Raw genomic sequence first — 17,524 nt, 5'->3', positions numbered from 1 at the left:
TAGAGTCATAATGTAACAGTAATACAAAGTAGCAAATCAGTATTTGAGGGTAGGAAAGATGTGTTGGGTTAATTTAAGTGTTGTATTTGGAAGGAGAGCCTATTCTTAGGGGAGATCTTCATGCCATCACGTTTAACTTGGTTAAACCATAAAATCTGGTGTGTGTGCAAGAGGGAGAGGGTGTTCATGCATTAATTAAACTAGTGGTGCCAGCTACTGTAAGTGGCTGCTGTGGTGGCCATGCTGTCTCTTGTAATGAATGTCAGATGCTTGAAATGTCTGTGGAAGCGGGGAAGTTTCTTTGTATTTACCATGGAGTTGGGATTTACAGCTTGCTTGCCATTGTGGCTAGCTAATGTGCTATAAAACTGTCCTTAGCATACCTTGCAGTAGTTTAGTCTGTTTGTGCTCTGAGGTTTAATCTCTACCAGAACTGATTGTACAGAAAGCAGCAAAATATGTTAAGTAGAGTTTTACTTATAGAAAGATTTGGCTGCAGAAGCCCTTGTGTCTTGGTACATCTGGAGGGTCATTGAAGTTGTAAGTATTCATGGGAATACTTGTCATAATGTGCTGGTTTTGACTGGGATGGAATTAATTTTTTATTATAGAATCATAGAATGGTTAGGGTTGGAAAGGACCTTCAAATCATTTAGTACCAACTCCTCTGCCATGGGCAAGAGCACCTCACCCTAGACTGTGTCACTGAAGGCTCTGTCCAGCCTGGCCTTGAACACTGCCAGGGATGGAGCATTTATCTCTTCTTTGGGCAACCTGTTCCAGTGTCTACAGTAAAGAATGTCTTCCTTATGCTTCCTTGTTCATAGTAGCTGTTATGGGGACAGTCCACTAACTATGTTCTCTGTCTTGTAATCTGACATATGTTTAATACAGAAATATGTTCCTTTGTTTTCCTGTTGTAGTCAGATACTCCAGTTCTGTAGCAAGAAGCTGAAAAAAGTCCTATGTTCATATTTGCTAGCTCAGTCATATTGCTGTTTATAATTTTCAGCTGTTGAAATTTGATTTTAAGCATTTTAGCTTGTTCAGTAGGATAATTTACTCTGTCTGATAATAACTACAGTAAGATTATAATTTATTACTATCATTACGGCTTAAATTGCATTTTTTGTTTGTTTTTTATGGACAGCTGTATGCTTGGGGCTATAATAACTGTGGTCAAGTTGGATCTGGATCTACAGCAAATCAGCCAACTCCTCGTAGAGTTTCAAACTGTTTACAGGGTAAAGTGATAGTTGGCATTGCTTGTGGTCAGACCTCCTCCATGGCTATAGTAAACAATGGCGAGGTAAGCATTGCTGTGTTCTCATGGTCTCTGTTACCTGAACTTACAAGGTTAACCTTTGAACATGGAGAGATGCTGACATGGAGTGCTGAAGTTACAGAGTTGTATTGATAGAGTTATATTGATAACTTCTGTGAGATAAATTTAAGGAAAATTCTGCTATTAACTGGAAATACTGTCTTCAACAGATTCTTTAACAGATGTCTTAATTACGTTGATTTTTGAAAGTGTGCAGAGTTAAATAGTTAATCTTGCTACAAGAATACATTGATATATCCTGATTCTTAAGCACATGGCTTGACTGCCAGCAATAAAACTGAACCCAGCGTTTGCACATTGCCCTAGTATTCTGCAACTGTTCTGTTTCACAAAGGTTTATGGCACTATCTTGCTTCTAGGTATGAACTGTAACCTCAATCTTACTACATTTCATCAAACTTGGAGTGTAGCATTTCTTTATGGCTGGAGGGACTGTAAAAGTCCTGTGGTTGAGATAAGCTTTCATTGTACATATTTTTGTCTTGATATGTCCACTGTAACAAAACTAAAGTAAAAAACAGAGCCAAGCTGGGAACTTCAGTTTAAACTAATCCAGTAGCTAACCAGCTGATCAGAGTAACTAATTTCTTTTCTTATTTAAAAAAGAAAGTAATAATGAGAAAGGAAGGTGTAGAAGTCCACTGAAATGTTGACGCTATGGCAGAGACTTTGGTGTACTGCAAAATTTCTAGTGCTTTAATGACAAATATATTTTAAACACAGGATGGAAAAGTTGAGTGCAGTCAATCGTAGTATATTTAATGTCTTTCAGCCTTCTCAATACTGCTCTTGAAATAATGTACAGTGTTTTTTTTCCTAAGATGTACTTTTCTGACTTGTGTTTGATACTAAGTCTTAAATGTTCTGTACTTCTGCTGAGGAGTGGCTTTATTTAATTTTTTCATTTTCCTTTTGCAACCAGGTGTATGGCTGGGGTTACAATGGTAATGGTCAGCTAGGTCTTGGAAACAACGGCAATCAACTAACACCATGCAGAGTGGCAGCGTTACATGGTGTGTGTATACTCCAGGTATGTCTAATGTGGGAATGAAAATGCATTCATGTTACTAGCATCTGCTAAAACAGTATTTTTGGAATCATATGCCTGCTTCTAGATATCACAGTTCAAATACTGATTTTTTTTATCTCCTGTGAATTTTTTTAGGCTTATGAAAAGTGCAAGTAAGCTGTAAAATACTTGATTTTGTAAGTGTTCTGAATGATTTAAAGTTAGCTAGTGTAACTATGAGTAAATTATGCTATGGATACATATTGCATTTTTGTTATAAACCTGAACGAAATGCACTAGGCAAAGACAAGAAAAGAAGGGGAGCAAGGTATTCAAATTATATTCTACATGAATAGTCTAATTAGTCCTTCAGAAGTGAGAGGGAAAAGGAAAATGAGTTGTGGTGTGGGTTTGGTTGTTTGTCGGTGAGTTGTTTTTGTTTTCCCCAGCTAAAGAATTAAACTAAAATTTGGGACTTCCCAGGGTTTTAGTAAGGTTCTGTGGAGCCTCCTGTGATAACTTGGGTTGAATGGTTGTTGGCTGTTGACCTGCAGTTCTCATAGTTTGTACTGTATTAAAAATATCAAATTCTGAATATATTTCAGAGTTACAAGACATAATGATAGAGTTCACCATTTGTGTGACGATTCTGCAACTGAAAGCAACTAAAAGCAAGTAAAAGGGAGACTTTGCAAAAGTGTAGTAAATAATTTATGAGTAACCAATGAACATTAATGAATTTGGGACTTTTCTGGTATTTACAGTTAATGTATTTTGTTAGCTTTAAATACCGAGAAATAAGGCATAGTAGCGCTAAATGAAGAATGCCTGAGAAATTTAACATCAGCTAGACAAAGGCAGTGCGTGCTATAATTGTATTTCTCATTTCTGATTTTTTTTTTTTTTTTAGTAGTAATGCTTATATATTTACTTACAGATTGCCTGTGGCTATGCGCACACACTAGCACTAACAGATGAGGGCTTGCTCTATGCCTGGGGAGCTAACACTTATGGGCAGCTGGGAACTGGCAATAAAAGTAACCAGCTAAGCCCGGTGCAGATCATGATGGAAAAAGAAAGGTAATCTTGCTGATGCTGTTTCTGGATTGGTAAATCTGAGCATGTGTTATGCAGACTCTAGCACTTGAAGCATGCTAGTGTAGGGCATGGTTGATTGTTTTTCTATGGCAAATGTTAAAAGCATAGGAAAGAATGGTAATTTGTTGTTTACTATAGACTGAAAGCTTTTTACTATCTGTAATGATTATTGAAAGTAAACATGCTTTTTATTTACCTCATACTGAAAGATAATGAATGACTGTTAGGCTATTCTAAATATGGTTGCTTTGGTTAAAAATATGCAGTTATGAAATCAACAAGCCAAGCTTTTAAGCTGTATTGAGGCCTATGTTTAACAAATAAAAGGGGGGGGGGGGGGGAGAAGCACTGTCTTTGTAAGAAGTGACATGAGGAAAAAACAGTTTTCTGAAAGGCTGACAAACCATGTAAACACAACTCAATTTGCAAGGTTGCTAGAGCCAAGGACTGATAACAATACTTTTATCAGTGGTACCAGTTAGTAGTTTATAGTTTCTTAGTTTTCTAGACTCATAAAAGAATTGCCCTTACCCTTGTACCCCTTCTTCCAGCACCCTTGTCATCCTCATATTTAGGATGGCTTTTGTTCACTACAAGCTTGGACCTCAATCCCATTCTCTGGGCCCATGTGTATACCTATAGATTAATGTACCTCAATTTGGAAACTTCTTAATCCATAAATTCCTTAACCTGTAAATCTCTTAACTTGTAATCTCCACTTAACTAAGAAGCATTTGTGGTTGGTTTTTGTCCTCCATTTCTGAACTGTCCTTCTGGGAAGTCATTCCTATTTTTCCTGTTTCTCACACTTAAATTAAAAGCTGCACAGAACTGAGATTGTTTAAGAGCTTAAAAAGGGGTGGAGGTGAGAAAGAAGAAAGGAACCATTGCAATAGAAACTACTGACGTTAGGCTGGCTTGTCTGTGAAGGAACTGACACTAGCATAGCAAAATAGAATCATAGAATCATAGAATAATTAGGGTTGGAAAGGAACCTTAAGATCATCAAGTTCCAATCCCCCTGCCGTGGGCAGGGACACCTTACGCTAAATCATATCACGCAAGGCCTCGTCCAACCTGGTCTTGAACACTGCCAGGGATGGAGCATTCACAACCTCCCTGGGCAACCCATTCCAGTGCCTCACCAAACTCACAGGAAAGAATTTCCTCCTTATATCCAATCTAAACTTCCCCTGTTTAAATTTTAACCTGTTACCCCTTCTCCTATCACTACAGTCCCTAATGAAGATTCCCTCCCCAGCATCCCTATAGGTCCCATTCAGATACTGGAAGGCTGCTATGAGGTCTTCACGCAGCCTTCTCTTCTCCAGGCTGAACAGCCCCAACTTTCTCAGCCTATCTTCATACAGGAGGTACTCCAGTCCCCTGATCATCCTCGTGGCCCTCCTCTGGACTTGTTCCAACAGTTCCATGTCCTTTTTATGTTGAGGACACCAGAACTGCACACAATACTCCAGGTGAGGTCTCACGAGAGCAGAGTAGAGGGGCAGGATCACCTCCTTCGACCTGCTGGTCACGCTCCTTTTGATGCAGCCCAGGATACGGTTGGCTTTCTGGGCTGCGAGCACACACTGAAGCCGGCTCATGTTCATTTTCTCATCAACCAACACCCCCAAGTCCTTCTCCACAGGGCTGCTCTGAATCTCTTCTCTGCCCAACCTGTAGCTGTGCCTGGGATTGCTCCGACCCAGGTGTAGGACCTTGCACTTGGCATGGTTAAACTTCATGAGGTTGGCATCAGCCCACCTCACAAGCGTGTCAAGGTCCCTCTGGATGGCATTCCTTCCCTCCAGCGTATCAACCGAACCACACAGCTTGGTGTCATCGGCAAACTTGCTGAGGGCGCACTCAATCCCACTGTCCATGTCAGTGACGAAGATGTTAAACAAGACCAGTCCCAACACCAATCCCTGAGGAACACCACTCGTTACTGGTCTCCAGCTGGACACTGAGCCATTGACCACAACTGTTTGCATGCGGCCATCCAGCCAGTTCTTTATCCACCGAGCGTTCCACCTATGAAACTATCTCTCCAATTTAGAGACAGGGATGTCGTGTGGGACAGTGTCGAACGCTTTGCACAAGTCCAGGTAGATGACATCAACTGCTCTACCCCTGTCCATCAGTTCTGTAGCCCATCATAGAAGGCCACCAAATTGGTCAGGCAGGATTTCCCCTTAGTGAAGCCATGCTGGCTGTCACCAAGCACCTTGTTGATTTTCATGTGCCTTAGCGATTTTCATGTGCCTTAGCATGCCTTCCAGGAGAATCTGCTCCAAGATTTTGCCAGGCACAGAGGTGAGACTGACTGGTCTGTAATTCCCTGGGTCATCCATTTTCCCCTTCTTGAAAATGGGGGTTATATTTCCCTTTTTCCAGTCGTCGGGAACTTCACCTGACTGCCATGATTTTTCAAATAAGATGGACAGTGGCTTAGCAACTTCATTCACCAGCTCCTTCAGGACCCGCGGATGGATTTCATCAGGACCCATGGACTTGTGCATGTTCAGGTTTTTAAGATGGTCTCGAACCAGTTCCTCTCCTACAGTGGGCGCAAGGTCTTCATTCTCACAGTCCCTGCGTCTGCCTTCCAAGACTTGGGTGGTGTGGTCAGAGCCTTTGCCAGTGAAGACTGAGGCAAAGAAGTCATTCAGAACCTCAGTCTTCTCCAAATCCAGGGTAGCCAGTTCTCCTGATAGCTTCCTGAGGGGTTCTCCCTAGTCTGTTTTTTATTTGCTATGTACCTGTAGCATCCCTTCCTGTTATCTTTAATACCTCTAGCTAAGTTTAATTCTGACTGGGCCTTAGCTTTCCTAACCTGGTCCCTAGCTTCCCGGACCACATCCCTGTACTCTTCCCAGGCCGCCTGTCCTTGCTTCCACTTATTATAAGCCTCTTTTTTCCTTTGAATTTTCCTCAGGAGCTCCTTATCCATCCAAGGAGTTCTCCTGGCCCTCCTGCTGCACTTCCTTCTAGTTGGGATGCAACACTCCTGAGCTTGCAGCAGGTGATCCTTGAATATCAACCAACAGTCTTGGGCCCCCCTGCCCTCTAGGGCTGTATCCCATGGAACCTTCCAAAGCAGGTTCCTGAAGAGGCCAAAGTCTGCTCTCTTGAAGTCCAGGGCAGTGAGCTTGCTGCACGCTCTTCTCACTGTCCTGAGGATCTCAAATTCGAGCATCTCATGATCGCTGCATCCAAGGCTGCCCTGGAGAGTCACATTTCCAACCAGCCCTTCCCTGTTGGTGAGCACGAGGTCAAGCATGGCACCTCTCCTTGTCAGCTCCTCTATTACTTGCAGAAGGAAGTTGTCTTCCACACAATCGAGGAACCTCCTGGATTGCTTGTGCTGGTCTGTACCGTCCTTCCAACAGATGTCATGGTGGTTGAAGTCACCCATGAGAACAAGGGCCTGTGAGCGTGAGGCTTTTCCTATCTGTCTATGGAGTGCTTCATCCACAGGTTCTCCTTGATCAGGCGGTCTGTAACAGACCCCCACAGTAATGTCTCCCATAGCTATATTCCCTTTAACCCTGACCCACAAACTCTCTGTGGACTGCTCACCTGTCCCCAGACAGAGTTCCATACTCTCCAGCCTATCCCTAACATAAAGGGCAACTTCCCCTCCCTGCCTGCCAGGCCTGTCTTTTCTAAAGAGCCTGTAACCTTCCATTCCAACACTCCAGTCATAGGAGCCATCCCACCATGTTTCTGTGATGCCTGTTATATCATACCTCTGTAGATGTGCACACATCTCTAATTCCTCTTTGTTCCCCATGCTATGGGCGTTTGTATAGAGGCATCTGAGCCGAGCTCCAGATGAAGCCGGCTCATTGGCTGGAGCCAATGAAATACTATTTTTAAAAGCACTGAAACAGAAATATGTATGTTTGCAAATAGAGCAGCTTTGTTTTCTTGGCAGTTTATTTCTCAAGTGAACTAAGGGGAACTGTTGCATTTAGTGTTGTGTATGTGAACTCAAGCATGGAACTGTAATAATGCTGGCATTTGTTCAGGGACTCAAGGAGGGAGAAAATACAAAATTTCTGCTTGGCATCTAAGGGCGATGTAAGTCACTTGAACTTACTCATCTTGCTTGATGCAGCTCCCTTGGAAACAGTGCTGTAAGTGGGTGAGCTGTCATTTCCCATGAAGCATGTTACTGCTGCTTCTCCTGGTCTTTTCATTTATAGCACTCTTTTGTCATTTATATGTAATGCTGGTGACAGTTCCTTAGGAAGTGGCATATGATGCTATCTCGAAGAATATTGCACATATAGCTTGTAAAGAACTTTTAGACTTTGTGTTAGCTTGGAGGAGCAGTTATGAAGGTCAGCTTCCTGAATTCTGATGTGAAGTGTTTGCTTAACATGTTATCCTGTGCACGTACTGTAAGTATTCAGTACATGTACTATGTATGTGTTACAATACATGTTCTACTATACTTTTTAAGTATAGCATAGTTTGCCTTGGAAATAAGAATCTGTTCTGCTAAGGGAAGAAAGTTTGGGAAGGAAGTAGTTTAGGTGGACACTTAAGATGAAAAGTTGTCCCTGAAATAATTGCTTTATGATGTCTCTTGCAGAGATGCTGAAATACCATAATGTTGCAAACAAGTTCTGAAGTTGATAATGGTTTAAAATAACCTGTTAGTCTGTTATCTGCCAGAAATAACTGATACATACACTGAAAGTTGTTGGAGATTCTTCCTGTGTTTTATCTTGAAAAAGATTTTGCACTTAAAATGAGGGCTTTGTGCTAAAAAACCTTTTCACCAAAAAGCCAACTCTCCATGTTATTGTTCTGTAAAGGAACAAACATTTTGATATGTACATCCGTAGATTGCTTGGAAAGACATTTATTTGTCCCAGTTGATCTGTTTCTGGCACAAAAGCATGAAATCCTCTGATGCAGTTTTAGCATGGAATAAAACCAGGAAAGTGTAACTTTTATTTTGAACTAACACTGGAACTTCCCCTGGTTTTTGCTTATTGTGTAAACAGAGACACTGGAAACATCCTTGCAGTCCTTTTTAACGGAAGTGTGGTTCTTCTCAGTTCTTGTAATGTTTCAGATGGCAAGGTAGGGATTGCCTGAGCAGTGGGAGAACAGAATAGATAAGTGTGCATCAGCAGCTCTACTATTTTAAGGAACTATGTGAGGTGGGTGAAAATACTATATAGACTTCATTTGAAAAACAGCCATAGCTCTCAAGAATATGAAGTGTGTGTGTGTTCACCTCTCCTCACATGAAGCATTGTCCATGTTCCCTGCTGAACTTCAGTGTTGAGGAAAGGAAACTAGCAGCAAAATAAGGAGGCAGAAATACAAGCAGTAGGTCACATCTCTGTCTAAATAAAAAAAAAAAGAAAAAAAAAAGGGGAGGGGTTAAAAAGAGGGAGGTAGAAGGGTTTCTTAATAAAGCATTTATTGAAAAACACCAAAGAACTTAATGTGAGATGATTTTTACATCTGTTTGAGAGATGTTCTGAAAATTGTTCTGTAAAAATCTTAGTACTAAAACTTTTCTGCTTATTCCGGAACTGGAAGTTTCATCAGCTCCATAAGCATTTCTTTTTGAGAAAAAGTGATGTGCATTGGTTTTAAAGGGGAAACCAGAACTTGGTTTTTTTTTCGTCTCTTTCCCATCTTTATGGAAGAAAAGGAGGAATGTCAGATGATGAGAATGACATCATTGAAGCAATACATAAGTATAGTAAAATCTACCAGCAAGCTGAAAATGTCATTGCAGTTTCAAAATATCTATTCTAACAGTATCATCACATTCATGCAGGGCAAAGAAAGAGATAGTACAGGAGTCTAGATGCAGTTTGGTTGGCTGTTATTTTGGTGAGGTATTTGGAAAGTCACTTGATTCTGTACCTGTAAGTATCTTACAAGGGTTCTTCTGTTCACAGGGTTGTGGAGATTGCTGCCTGCCACTCTGCTCACACATCAGCTGCCAAGACCCAGAGTGGCCAAGTGTACATGTGGGGCCAGTGCCGTGGGCAGTCCGTGATCCTTCCCCACCTCACGCACTTTGCCTGCACTGATGATGTGTTTGCTTGCTTTGCTACCCCGGCTGTTATGTGGCGTCTTCTGTCAGTAGGTGAGAATAAACTCTAACATGGCAGCCAGTGCTGTAATCTCTTGTGTACATTAGTAGTGATTAGTACAGGATACCACTCCTGTTTTAAGGAGAACTGGCAACATGAAGGATTGAATCTCTCTCTTATGTTTCATGTTAGGAAAGTAAAGTAACAGAATTCCAGGTTTTCTTTTTTTGAGATGATTTATCTCAACATGGTTTAATTTGACTTTTATTCAAAGACAGGCAGATTTATAAATAAAAGTCCCTCTAAAACAAGACCCGAATAGTTTCCTCTGTCGGAACTCTCTTTTTATGCTACCTCGGATTGCACTTTAGGATACAGTCTCTGTGACCAACAGATAAGCCCAATCCTTTCTTCTTGATTATCTTTGATTCACATTGTGCTAATTCTTTTTTGACCCCAAATATGCTATAAAGTGCTTAGCTTGTTTTTCCACTTCCTTGAAAACATGACGTCTTCATGCTCAAAACGTTAAGATGTTTTCATTTTAGACCTGCTGCTTCAGTTCTTAAGATCATTTAGGAGCTCTAATCTGATTTCATATTGACAACAGATCCTAATTTTGTTAGTTCCTGTACAAAATTGTTTTTGTGGACAGATCACATCCTGAGTGACCTTTCTGCAGTCTCAGTCTTTAACCTTGCATGTGATTTGTGCTAACCCTGGTTCTCTACCTTTTCTAACTTTTCAGTTAGCCGTGTTATCACATTCATAGAGGTCCAGATAACAGCATCTCGTGTATAGAGAAAAACTGAATAGTTTCACTAGAGAGAAAAGATTAGCTTGGAGTGATCTGCTTCTGGGTAAATCCAAGTCTTGTTTTATCCTACTCTTGCTTTCTTCATTTTCTAATCCTCTGTGGTAGGTGTTAGTCTTGTCCTCTGTAGAGGTCTGATGGTTGTCCAGTCTGTTGCCTGTTGCTGATAGTGAAGACTGTTTAAATGAATAAATCTCCCCAGTTTCACTACCTTTCAAGTTCTTGGTTTTTATGAAGTATTCCCAGACTGAGTATAACAACATGTTTTAACTTTTGTGTCTGCTTTTTAACTCCTCTCGCCTGTTGGGGGTTATTCCCTTCTTATTCTGATAATCCTACTTATTGAATATTTAAACCAAAAGCATTAATTGTGGGTGTATTTTTAATCTCCATCTTCCCCACCTTTTTATTCATACAAGTTAAAAAAAACCCTCTTTTCTTTCTATGTTTGGGGGTTTTTTGTTAGTGAGAGCTAACTCTGCATAAAGGTTGTTGTTCTGCTTCCAGTTATGATTGCTCTGCCAAAAAAAATGAATCAGTCACTCAGGATTGGCTGTGGTGAAGTACAAATCTGCAGCCTTTTTTGAGGAATGAACTTAAGATATTTGGAGTGAAAGTTGATCTGCTGCATAGCTTAAGCTAAGCTGATGACCTGGGAAGAAAAATCACATGAGCAAATGGAGAGGGATTGGAGCATGGTTTAGTTAGCCCTGGTGAGCTGCAGGTTCTGTGGGTGATCTATGTAAATTGTAGGAGTGTGTGGTCTTTGTGGCACAAACATGACTTGTCTGTTACAGCAATTTGTTACAGCAGTATTCCTTTCAAAATGACAACTAATTCAGCTGTCCCGAATGGTGAAAGGTAATTTGTGGATTGTATATGGATGAATAATCTGCAGTCCTGTGGGACACAGGAGGTAGACCACATCCCATTATAGTGGAAATCCACTTATTTTTCTTTTCCATACTTTGCCTCTTAGAGGCCATATGTTTTGAAACACACTTTTAAGATGCATCAGTGTAAGCTTCAAATAGTGGCTTAAATTAGTTTTTCTAGAACTTCAGAGATCTTGTTTTAACCACAAGTCTGAGCTATCTTATGCTGCAACTCTTGTATGATTTCTAGAGACATAGAATGGGACCCCTGTGGGACCAGTGCCATGAGCCTTAATGTGAAGGACTGTCAAAGAGCTGAGAGCTTTAATCCACTTCCAAAATTGCCAAAGTCCTATGTCCTTGGTTGTACCAAGCATACAGTATCTACTGTCACTCTTCTTCAACAGCACTGCTGTTAGGTTTTGTGTTGTCATAATTGACTAAGAACCTGAGTATAATGGTGTCAGTGATAATTCATGCTCTTGAGCCTTGGCAAAGACCTTGACAGACAACCTGCAGGCTATATCCGGTCTGCCAGCACAAACAAGTGGCAACTGGTAACACATTTTCTTACTGTTTAGGCCACACCATGTCAATGCAGCAGAAGTACTGTACACTGTGTCTCAAGTTGCAGGTGATGCTGTAGACTCCCATTAAGAGCAGTGTGCAACTGCAGAGGTAGTTTGCAGGTTGTGGATCTGAGCTGACTAGCATGAGCACTAGCAGTGCGCTGTGAGGAGGCTGGCAACCTCATGAGTGGTGCCCAGGAGGAGAAAGTTCTCCAGGTGCCTTCCATGGTGTTCTGCTACCTCTGTGCAATGAGCTGGAACGGGAATTGCTGACCCCTGCTGCCTGTAGCTGGCTTGTAGCAGCCCTTGCCAACAGGAAATAGTACTGGATTAATTCATTCCTCCCATTTCACCGTTTAAGCCAGTGGAGCTCTAATACTGACCTATTTTCCTTAACATGCTCTTAGTTGAGCTTCTAGCATTAGTTAGTGATGTGTATGTTCTAAGAAGCTTAACATGTTTTTGTTTGTTTTCAAATTGTTTCTGTAGAGCATGAGGACTTTTTAACAGTAGCAGAGTCTCTGAAGAAAGAGTTTGACAGCCCAGAAACCTCAGACCTAAAGTTCCGTGTGGATGGAAAGTACATCCATGTCCACAAAGCTGTTCTGAAAATCAGGTAGTGGTCATGTTTCACAGCTCTTGGTTATTCTGTATAAACTCTTAGTATCACATCTAAGGTGGGGGGAAGTAAAGGATAGGGAGGGACTCCTAAACCTGTAATATATAATATCTATGTATTCATAATCACTTTAAATGAAGTGATTGTGAAAAGAGTTGAATCAAAACTCTTGTCTTAAAATGGTCCATAGTCAATTTTCAGTAAGCCCATCTGTTGTTCCCAGGATAATGAATTCTGTTAAGTTGGTCTCATTGCAAGGAATACATAGACATTTCTGTATCATAGATCAAATAAGAGTTTTATCTTGATGCATAACAATGCCCACAGTATTAGGAACCAAAATGTGGACCACTGGCTGTGATAGAGTATGGTAAAATATTTGTGAATATTGCAGAGTGCCCCAAATATGTATTTCAGGGGACTGTAATGTAATGTTCATGTGTTCATGTAATAGTGTTCCAGATTATGTCTTTGTCTCTTAGGTGTGAACACTTCAGAACCATGTTCCAGTCATACTGGAATGAGGATATGAAGGAAGTGATAGAAATAGACCAGTTTTCTTATCCTGTGTATCGTGCCTTTCTTGAGTACTTGTATACAGACAGTGTGGACCTTCCGCCTGAAGATGCAATAGGTATTGCTTATGGTCCAATTATGTTAGAAAGCAGCATCCAGAAAAACTGAGGCAGGGAATGCAGTATATATATATTAATACAAGCTTCTGGTCTGGTCTGGCCTATAATGCATTTTACTGGTGATTAATTAGCCTGTCTTAAAAATACTGTTGTAGCAAATGTTCCGTGGCAAAACTGGTGCATATTTAGAAATAATCTGTGAGCATTTTTTTCAAATTTGGGAGAGAAACTGTTTGGGTTAAAATACTTGAATATTTTACTAAATTGAGTCAGTTATTGTTCAGGGTAATATCAAAGAATCTCAGTAGATCTAACATAGAGGAAACTTGGACAGCAGTGCAAAGAGCAAGCCGTAATTCAGGCACAGATTTTTGTGATGGTAGCTTTTTGCTCATGTTGTGCTGCTTGTTCTGTGATATTTCCACTCTCATAAGCAGTTGGGTGTGCAAAGCAGGAGAACAGCTTGTGTATTTGGAGAGATTAACAGGATTATGGCATGAGGGAATAAAAGGCCTTTCTTCTTGTGTAACAGTAAAATTCATTTTCCTGATAGTGGCCCACTTGCAAAAAGCATCTTTCAGAGCCATAGAACATTGCACACAGAGTGCAGATGCAGTCTGTGCCCAGGAACATAAGCTGCTGTTCAAAGAGCAGAGATCGTTACAACGGACTAATGTACAATGGTGTTTTAATTGCAGGGCTTTTGGATTTGGCTACTTCTTACTGTGAAAATAGACTGAAAAAACTGTGTCAGCATATTATCAAGAGAGGAATTACTGTGGAAAATGCATTTTCGTTGCTCTCTGCTGCTGTCAGATATGATGCAGAGGTAAACTTCTAAACTTCAGTCTCTTAAATAGGTGGCTGCTTTCTGACTTAAACTATGGAGAAAAGCTGCCAGTTATTTTTTCATTAAGCTTGTTCCTTTACTATCTCAGATAATACTGTTTCCCATTGTCAGAATTTGAGAATGTTGAACTTAAAAAAACCCTGTATTTGCCATGAGAGATGTATCTTCCTCCACCCCCATAAACCAGTACTGAGAAGGTGGACTAGTACACAGATAGCTAAAGATGACTGAAGTTCCAGGCTGAGACTCATTATCTGTAAACGTTTGCATTGTGTAATTTCATGGTAAAGGGTTATGATGCTGTGCCAAACTTCATGAATTACTGTTTGGGGGGAGATGAAGATCACTAAACATTCGGAAACACTAACTCTGAAACAGGGGAGGGGTTTAAATACAAAACAAAACCACTAACATTGAGAAAAGCAATCTTGTAAGCCTGAAGTTACTAAGGTGTAAGGTTATGTGTTGTATGTGTTGCCATATGGTGGTGGGTTTGGGGACTGAGTGCATTTAGGTTTCTTTTGTTGGCTTGTTTTGTTTTAGCTACCATTAAATACACTTTCAGTCTTCACAGTGTGACAAAATGGCAGGATAAGAACTCCTTTGTGGGCCTGATAAATGTTGAGGACAGAGAACAAGTGTGTGAAAAGGGGGGAAGGCTAGAGAAACTTCTCTATTGCACCATGTCTGACTTCATTACTACATCGCTAACATGCTGCTTTGTGGACTAACCAGGATGTATTCCTGGTCTTGCTGTGGTTATTTGTGTTCAGCGTAGTATCTGTACATCATGTTTGCAACTTTGGTTGGCTTGCTACTTATGCTTATAAAGCAGTTTTGGTACTCAGTGTATCAGCTCATTGCGTTTTCTTGTACTTAATACCCAGTGATTGGCGTGAAAGTGCCCTAACTTATTTCAGAGCCTTGTGTGTTGCTTTTTTGATAACACCTTACCTAAAGGGCTGTGTTAGTGTCTGAATTGTAGCTTCAGTTCTACTGTGAATAACAATTTCTTTGGTGAGATTTCATGGAAAATAGGAAAATTTCCACATTTTAGCCTCAAAAGATTGTTTAAGGGATGGGTGTTCAGTGTGTGATTGATTCTGCTTTTAAAGTGTAGGAGAAATCCAGTTACTGTGCCTTGGCTGTACCTCACTAGCAAAATGAAGTTAGAACCATAGGCTTAAATGGTACATCAAGGAGAGAATGGGTGACACCTAGGGTTTGTTTTTTAAACAAAAAGTGGTTTTCACGTGCAGTAATGCTGGATGGGAGCTTGAAATTGCTTGGGTGATGTAGTGCATTCAAGGAACTGCATCTGGAAGACCACAGTTAAAAGAAGCTGCTTCGCTAATTTGAAATACCTCTATGACACAAAACTCTCCTATACTTTCTTTTGGTGACTGAGTTGAAGTGGCTAGAATTACGTCATGTGTGGCTGCTTGTAGTAGCTCTTAAAATAATCCTTGGATGTACCTCGTGCCTTTACTCATTTAAGCCTATATTTCAAGGATAATTTGCTGGGAGTGCATCCATCTGCAAATGAAATTCAGCCTTTTTTTTCAATACAGAACTTTTAAATATTCCAGAATTACTACTATTACAATATGTTTATTGTATGCTTTTGTTACATTGACTTGGAATATGATTTTTTTTAATAAAGCAGTGCAAAATATTGTAATGTGTATGATGCAATTTTGTTACAAATGCTAGCTCATTCTGCTCTTTAAAACCAAGAAAACCATCGGTGTTCAGTTCTAATAAGCTTGCCTTTTTTCATTGCACAGATGCCACACAAGCCAGGATCTGCAGCTTCAGAATGCCTGGTTTTAGGCCAGGATATGTTTTTGTATTGTTGTTGTGTCAAGAACTCTCACTGGCACACAGTTGCTGTAGTGTTCAGTATTGTGAATATTAATCAATGGCTTAAAGAGCTCTGCAAATGTATTGTGCCTTCCTGCAGCGCCCCAGGTGCTGAGCAGCTGAGGAAGGGAGAGTTCTCACATGTGAAGTACTAGTTCTACAAACTTAAAACACAGTAGAGGAATTAGAACAGGGTGGGGAGTTGCTATTTTGTAATTCTCCTTATAACAAGAGTCTGTTTCTAAGGCACAGAGAGGCCTTCTGCCTAAACTTAGCTTTAAAACTATCCAGTTAGTATATGCTTGCAGTGATCCTGGGGGACATGTAACTTCAAGGCTTTAGTTAAGCCCTTAACTAAGCAAGAAGCCAAGCAACCTTACAGATAGATAGATTTCAGTTTGTTACGGAACAAAAGAGCTGAATTTTCTAAATCCACAGTCTTGGTTATATATCATTACCCTGAGGTCTCCTGTTTGTATTGTGTTTTAGTAAATGTCAGTGAGTGCAGGTGAAACTCTTAAAGTGGGGAAACTTTTAAAATACATATTGCTCGTAACAGCTGATTTTTGTGACTGCAGCTACATAGTGAGAACAAGTTATGGTTACTGTGCCCCTTGTAACCATGATACATGGGTAGAATTATTATTTCTGTTGCATTTACATAGTGACTGTTTGGGGGAAAAGCATTGGGAGCCACTGGGTTAATGTGTTGGGCTCATCTGTAAAAATAAAGCATATACAGGTGTTTGTGCCTAAATGTCATTTTCTGTGCTGGAGAAAGTAAAGATAATGAGATTTTTTTCTTCTTTTCTTTTTTCTGCTTAGGACTTAGAGGAATTCTGCTTTAAGTTTTGTGTCAATCACTTGACAGAAGTGACACAAACCACAGCGTTTTGGCAAATGGATGGTCCTCTGCTAAAGGAATTCATTGCTAAAGCCAGTAAATGTGGAGCCTTTAAGAACTGAAATGAGGCTGTAAGTTATGGCTGTTTGCAGGGATTTTCTGCAGTTATAACAGCATGTTGTAACTGTACAGGTAAAATTGAGTGTTGCCTGGCTCTCATACCAGAAGATGTGAAAAGCCACAGTGGAAACAAAAATTTTCCATGCTCAAGAGTGAACTGTTATAAAATGTCAAGCAAAATATTCACTTGCATTTAGCAAACCTGGATAGTGGAACAAGTTCAAGATTTCAGCTGGAGAGAGGACACATGGTGGTGTGCAGAAGCTACCAGCCAGCACTGAGGATGCCTCTTTAGCCTGGGAAATCAAGAGTTCTAGCACTGCCTCTCAAGACTTCCAATTTCTTTGGGAGTTGGAGACTAGTCTGACTGTCACTTAAATAATTAACTCCCTGGGATTATAGAGAAGCAAATGGCATGGAAATCTCGTACTGCATTTGCATGATTGTGAATGACTTTGCCATTTGCTGCGTGTAATTAACCAAGCATCTGGTGCTTAGAAAAGTGTGCACAAATAATCCATCCGCAAAGCCTACACGAGTGACTTTGAAGAAAGGGGTAACTAGCAAATCTAATCAGAAGTCAGTCTCTGTATTTGAGTATACCTTAATATAAGCTGCAATGTATACTTCACATAATCCGTTCAAGCAATATTTATAATGACTAATGGAAAAAATTTCCTCTTGAATGACTCCAGATTGCATCAGTTCCCTTGAAAGGGAAGGGATGCAGTCTTCTGAAAGCAGGGGGTTTGCATTTAAGTGTTGTCTAAATGTAAGCTACATGTAATAAAATTAACTTTTTTTTA

The 17,524-nt window shown here is 40.4% G+C and overlaps 1 protein-coding gene across 4 annotated transcripts in view; it reads left to right on the top strand.

The window, feature by feature from the left end:
* RCBTB1 (RCC1 and BTB domain containing protein 1) overlaps positions 1-17,524 on the top strand; it is a 25,749-nt gene extending 8,225 nt beyond the window's left edge. Inside the window, exons 5-12 of one of the 4 annotated variants that reach the window (XM_061457379.1) lie at positions 1,151-1,309; positions 2,268-2,375; positions 3,292-3,434; positions 9,392-9,582; positions 12,277-12,403; positions 12,889-13,040; positions 13,740-13,870; positions 16,580-17,524. In XM_061457379.1, the coding sequence (XP_061313363.1) occupies positions 1,151-1,309; positions 2,268-2,375; positions 3,292-3,434; positions 9,392-9,582; positions 12,277-12,403; positions 12,889-13,040; positions 13,740-13,870; positions 16,580-16,720 (1,152 nt within the window). In that variant the 3' untranslated portion in view covers positions 16,721-17,524. Of the gene's footprint in view, positions 1-1,150; positions 1,310-2,267; positions 2,376-3,291; positions 3,435-9,391; positions 9,583-12,276; positions 12,404-12,868; positions 13,041-13,739; positions 13,871-16,579 lie in introns of those variants that run through there. The other 3 variants (XR_009744124.1, XR_009744123.1, XM_061457381.1) reach the window with 3 other exon arrangements.

Source organism: Pezoporus flaviventris, unplaced genomic scaffold (assembly GCF_033815535.1).
Source record: "Pezoporus flaviventris isolate CSIRO_AGI_PZ_B2104156 unplaced genomic scaffold, CSIRO_AGI_Pfla_v1 ptg000025l, whole genome shotgun sequence".
Classification (NCBI taxonomy): domain Eukaryota; kingdom Metazoa; phylum Chordata; class Aves; order Psittaciformes; family Psittacidae; genus Pezoporus; species Pezoporus flaviventris.
The sequence above is the reverse complement of the archived record's forward strand: the minus strand, read 5'-3'. Positions and strand labels throughout refer to the sequence as shown.